Below are 6,000 nucleotides of genomic sequence, written 5' to 3'. Positions count from 1 at the left end.
GAAATCAATGTGTCTACGTAAGTCAGTGTCTCCGGTACGTGAGGAAACTGTCACCTCACGTACCGGAGCCACTGATGTGTGAAACCGGCCTAAGACCCAGTTACCAGACATTTATGGCATATCCTGTGAAGAGTGAACCAGTTTTATTTTATTTATTTTTTAAGAAAAACTTTGTAATATTTAATGACATTACTGTGAATAACCCCCTGATACAGATTCCAAATATTGCTACCGTAAATTAATAAATTAATAAAGTAGCACGGTGGCGCAGTGGTTAGCACTGCAGCCTTGCAGCGCTGGGGTCCTGGGTTCTAATCCCACCCAGGACAACATCTGCAAAGAGTTTGTATGTTCTCTCCGTGTTTGTGTGGGTTTCCTCCGGGTACTCCGGTTTCCTCCCACATTCCAAAGACATACCAATAGGGATTCTAGATTGTGAGCCCCATCGGGGACAGTGATGATAATGTGTGCAAAACTGTAAAGCGCTGCGGAATATGTTAGCGCTATATAAAAAAAAATAAAGAAAGAAAAATAAAGAAAGTAGCACTATGTGTAATATGCATGTTATAGTGATAAACTCTAACAAATACTGCAGAATGTAAAATAAATATTTTGTTACTATTATACATATTTTAGTGCTTCATTCTTGCGGGTAGTGCTTGGAACACAAAGACGCAGGGTTTCTTATATATCACACATGGAATAGCGTTTATTTCCTCTGGTTGTACAGTACAGAAAATAAAACTATACGCATAAAATCCCTTATCCTTATCCAAAATAACAGAATAATATGGAGGGGACATCTACATAGAAGCATGAATTGCAAACTATATGGATGAGTAATGATACATAGTAAATAAAGACGAGCAGTGTGAAGTAAAATCCAGCAAAGAGCAGGGGGTAAAAACACCCAAAATATACACTGAATAGTCAGTAAGCAAAGAAAACAGATACATAAAGGTAAATACAACACAACCGCCAAAGTGAGCCACAAATAATGGGGGTAAGTAGTAACACGCAGCAATAACTATGGGATTTACCTTAAGTACTGCTTTCTAGTTTCCGTCCTTACTCACTGTATATTTTGGGTGATTTTGCACTACCCTTGTATAATATGCCTGTCAGTGTAGATGATTTATTTACTATGCTTCAGTACTTATCCATGTAGTTTGCAGCTCCTATTTCTGTGTGGATGTGCCCTATATATTATTCTCTTTTTTTTAAAAGTGTATTTAAAAAAAAAAAAAAAAAAGTATTATAATAAAGATTATTTGTTTTACATTTACTATCTTATGGTTTGCAACATATGTAGATTTTTATTTTTCTTTAAACACTGTATTGGATATGGTCCCTTCCAGTTCCGCGGTGGTCCCATTGTCCTGATCCATCTTCTTGCAATTAACATCCATTCATTATAGCCTGATATTCCCTCTGGTGCTTGTAGAGTTTCAGAAATACTTGATACTTTTTCTCATAGAATCTGCTCAACGGAAAACATGTGAACATAGATTAGTCCTACTCAAAAAAAAAAGTATTATAATAAAGATTATTTGTTTTACATTTACTATCTTATGGTTTGCAACATATGTAGATTTTTATTTTTCTTTAAACACTGTATTGGATATGGTCCCTTCCAGTTCCGCGGTGGTCCCATTGTCCTGATCCATCTTCTTGCAATTAACATCCATTCATTATAGCCTGATATTCCCTCTGGTGCTTGTAGAGTTTCAGAAATACTTGATACTTTTTCTCATGGAATCTGCTCAACGGAAAACATGTGAACATAGATTAGTCCTACTCATCAGTGGCAGTACTATAGAAATTAGCTTTAGGGTATGTGTGCACACGTCTTCTGGAGGACTGCGGATTTTTCCGCAGCGGATTTGGAAAAACCGCAGTGCAAAACTGCTGCGGTTTTTCCTGCGGATTTATCGCGTTTTCTGCTGCGGACTCCGCTGCGGCTTTACACCTGCAGTTTTCTATTGGAGCAGGTGTGGAAAATAAACCGCTGCGTTTCCGCGTAGTTTTTTCCGCAGCATGTGCACTGCGGATTTCGTTTCCCATAGGTTAACATGGTACTGTAAACTCATGGGAAACCGCTGCGGATCCGCAGGTGCGGAAACGCTGCAGATCCGCAGCGTGTGCACATAACCTTCTAATGGGCTGTTGCTAAAAAGTGGTTCAACTTCTTAAAGGGACACTGTCACCTGAATTTGGAGGGAACAATCTTCAGCCATGGAGGCGGGGTTTTGGGGTTTTTGATTCACCCTTTCCTTACCCGCTGGCTTCATGCTGGCTGCAATATTGGATTGAAGTTCATTCTATGTCCTCCGTAGTACACGCCTGCGCAATGCAATCTTCCCTTGCGCAGGCGTGTACTATGGAGGACAGAGAATGAACTTCAATCCAATATTGCAGCCAGCATGCAGCCAGCGGGTAAGGAAAGGGTGAATCAAAAACCCCAAAACCCCGCCTCCATGGCTGAAGATTGTTCCCTCCAAATCCAGGTGACAGTGTCCCTTTAAAGTGGACCTGTCACCTTCCATAAATGTTTTTTTTTTTTTTGTTGTTCTTGGAGCCAGCGTTGTTTTTCTTTTGTTCCTGTACCTCTCCATTTTTCTTCCCACTGTATAAATCTAGTCTTTTTAGCCAAAGAAGTGTGGTCATCAAGAAGACGCCCACAGACATTTTTTTTTTTACATTTAACGAGCCAGATTCGTCAAAATGGCACACATGGTTGAGGAATTGACTGCAAATTCAACATAGACTTTTTACCAACTTTTTGGGCAAAAAAGTGGCCTCTTTTTCAAAATGTGGCAAAATGGGATTTTTTTTGCTTAATGTGCAGAACATTACTCTAAGAGGAGGGTGGAAGGGTGTAATGGAGCGGAGATGTGACATATTTTGTGGCTTTTTAAACAGCCGAACATAAAGAGTCCGCTGAAAAAAATCTGGAATCGCTAAATAAACCCACAAAGTTGAAAGCAAAGAAAAAGAAAAACAGGTGAGCACATATAACATAGAATAATGAATAGGGTGCACAATAATAAAATAAAGGCGCAGAATGCACAAAAGTACACAAAAGAAAACCAGGCGCGCAGGCAACAATGAATGCAACTTCACAATCTGCCACTAGATGGCGATGAGGTTTCGCTAATAGCAGAGATAATGAGTTTGGCCCTCAGTAATTGTGCAGCAGGGTGGAGTATTATTAGTGGAAATGAGTCCCAGTGAACCATTCACAGACCAGTTATTCACTCCTCATCATTGCTTTCATATACTGGTGTGTGCCTTGCAGGTGCTCAGACGAGGGGCTCTGTGTTTTATAGGAACCACGGTAATTGCATTTCTGGAAAAAATACCTTTTGTGTTCAGAGTTTGGAAGGACAATCTTTCCAACCTTGGCCATTTTCTGCATTGCTTCCTGTTAACAGAGAGAAAATCAGAATTGGTAGGGCAACTGCGCTTGCTGTAAATGTAAAAAGTTTACTAATCAACAGTGGGGGACAAGTCATTAGAAAATTACTCAGTGTCTGACTCAATCGCAGGATTGACCTGTAACTACTGAGGTCGGAGAAGATTCTACACTGACCAGAAAAAAAAAGAGTAACAACGTTTTCAAGTTCTTAATCCACTACAGCTTGATTGTCAGACTCCCATCATTTTATAGACAATCATCTTTTCTAGCTCATGCATCCATTTGACTTGCAGCTATTTAGTATACAATTAGTTTTGTAGATTCTCGTCATGTCGTTGCATTGTTAGGCCAGTCTCACACGTCCAGATAATTTTTTTTTTCGGTACCGGAGTTATCCGTGTCCGTGAGCTCACGTGTGCCGCCCGTGTGAAGACTGGGTACCACACGGAGCGTGCAGGAGACAGCGCTAGAGATAAGCGCTGTCCCCTGCATCTGGTGCTGAAGCCGCCATTCATATCTTCTCTCCAGCAGCGTTCGCTGGAAAGAAGATATGAAAAATCCTTTTCCCTCCCCCCCCGTGTTTAAAATAAAGATCCCTGTCCCCACCCCCTGTGCGCTCCGCCCGCTGTTAATAAAATACTCACCCGGCTCCCTCGCAGCGTCCTATCCTGGCCGCAGCTTCTCCAGTATGAGCGGTCACGTGGTGCCGCCCATTACAGTCATGAATATGCAGCTCCACCTCCCATAGGGGTGGAGCCGCATATTCATCACTGTGTGAAAAAAAAATGCTAGAAAAAAATAAATGAAATAAAATGAAGTAAAAAGAAATAAAAAAAAAGTTAGAGGTACCTCAAAGTAGTAACAATAAATACTACAGCACACTCCATAAAAAAACAAACCCATACGCCGCTCTATGAATAAAATAAAACAGTTATCAGTCTCAGAATATAGTAACACTAACCACATTTTTATTTTATTTAATCACTTTTTTTATTTTAGAAAAAGTAAAAGAAAGAATATATAAATAAAATAAAAAAAATATTGGATATCCTCTTAAAGCACCCCCCCCCCCAGCTGTGAACGATAAAATGTAATTATGTTTCCGTTCTTTTTAACCCACATTTTAAAAAAAAAATTCAATGCAGAAAAATTAAATGGTGACATTGAGAACAGCGCCTTCCAAAAAATAAATCAAAGCTCCCGGAAGGTGAAGATGGAAGGACGAGAATCAGGAAGATGATAAAGGGAATCTTCATCTTTTTACATCTTGGTTTTTACATTTGATTCATGAATGTTTATGTTTGATCCATTTCTTAATATTTCATTATGGAGGTTAGAGCTCCATTTTTTACCCCTTGTTACCGTATAGACATAGGGCCGATTTAAGATCACTGTTGTAAATCTAGAAAGGATAAAACTCAATGACACAGAAAATATGGCACACGCTGTAGGACGATTTTGACACATCTTGCTAGACATGGTAGACACTTCATTATGCCACCTCTTGGTTTGCTTGGTATGTCATTAGCAGACCTAGAGTGCTTTATGCCATTACCCCCTTTTAGATACTTTTCAAAAATATCTAAAAAGTGACTAAATTACACAATAAATTACACAATAAATTTGACTCACAAGTACAACATTTTTTTTTTACAAGCTGTTCCAGAATTCTAGTAAATCTCCTCCATAAAGTCAAATTATTTTCTTTATCCTGAAGCCAACACTAGGAATCCCATCCACCCTGCTGTCACAGCTCTCCACTGCGGGTCGGACACTACATAAATACGCAGCGTCAAACCTGCAGTAGTTCCCGATAATGGGCACATACCCTAATAAATCTGTATACAGTGAGCTCCCCCTAGTGGTGACTGTATAAATCTGTATGCAGTAAGCTCCCCCTAGTGGTGACCGGATAAATCTGTATGTAGTGAGCTCCCCCTAGTGGTGACCGGATAAATCTGTATGTAGTGAGCTCCCTCTAGTGGTGACCGGATAAATCTGTATGTAGTGAGCTCCCCCTAGTGGTGGCTGTATAAATCTGTATGCAGTGAGCTCCCTCTAGTGGTGGCTGTATAAATCTGTATGCAGTGAGCTCCCTCTAGTGGTGGCTGTATAAATCTGTATGTAGTGAGCCCCCCCTAGTGGTGGCTGCAGAAAGAATTTCACAAACATTTAATTATATTCTGAAACTGCTGAACATGTAGAACCAGCCATAGATTTGGATTTGTGCAAGCTTGTTCCCAACTAGGCAGGTTATCACCTTCGCACAGAATAGGTCATAACTTGCTGATTGCTGGGGGTCCTCCCCCTGGAACCCTCTTGATCCAGATCCTAATCTCTGAACTTTACCATTAAAATGGAATAGTGCCTGTCAATTTGTGCTGTGGCTCCATCTAGGGATTGATAGGGGTTCCCAATGGTTGCACCCTGAGCAATTAGCAAGTTATTAACTTTCCTGTGGATAGCTGATATCTTGCCCAATTAGTATTGACGATTTAACTACGGCCATTTTGGCTTTTCCTATGACAGATATAACGAAGAACTGGGTAAATAGACTATTAAACAACTTCTGGACAATTCAA

At 40.1% G+C, this 6,000-nt stretch overlaps 1 protein-coding gene across 8 annotated transcripts in view; it reads right to left on the bottom strand.

Annotated features, from left to right (window-relative positions):
• Positions 1 to 1,236: 1,236 nt before the first annotated feature.
• Positions 1,237 to 6,000, bottom strand: part of FGGY (FGGY carbohydrate kinase domain containing) — a 182,879-nt gene continuing 178,115 nt past the window's right edge. For 6 of the 8 annotated variants that reach the window (XM_069738118.1, XM_069738117.1, XM_069738119.1 and 3 more), the window contains 2 exons: positions 3,363 to 3,424; positions 1,237 to 1,480 (listed from right to left, as the gene is read on the bottom strand). In XM_069738118.1, coding sequence (XP_069594219.1) covers positions 1,399 to 1,480; positions 3,363 to 3,424 — 144 coding nt within the window. In that variant the 3' untranslated portion in view covers positions 1,237 to 1,398. Of the gene's footprint in view, positions 1,760 to 3,362; positions 3,425 to 6,000 lie in introns of all 8 variants that reach the window. The other 2 variants (XM_069738116.1, XM_069738120.1) reach the window with 1 other exon arrangement.

Source organism: Ranitomeya imitator, chromosome 8, assembly GCF_032444005.1.
Source record: "Ranitomeya imitator isolate aRanImi1 chromosome 8, aRanImi1.pri, whole genome shotgun sequence".
Lineage (NCBI taxonomy): Eukaryota > Metazoa > Chordata > Amphibia > Anura > Dendrobatidae > Ranitomeya > Ranitomeya imitator.
This window is presented reverse-complemented; position numbering and strand designations above follow the sequence as displayed.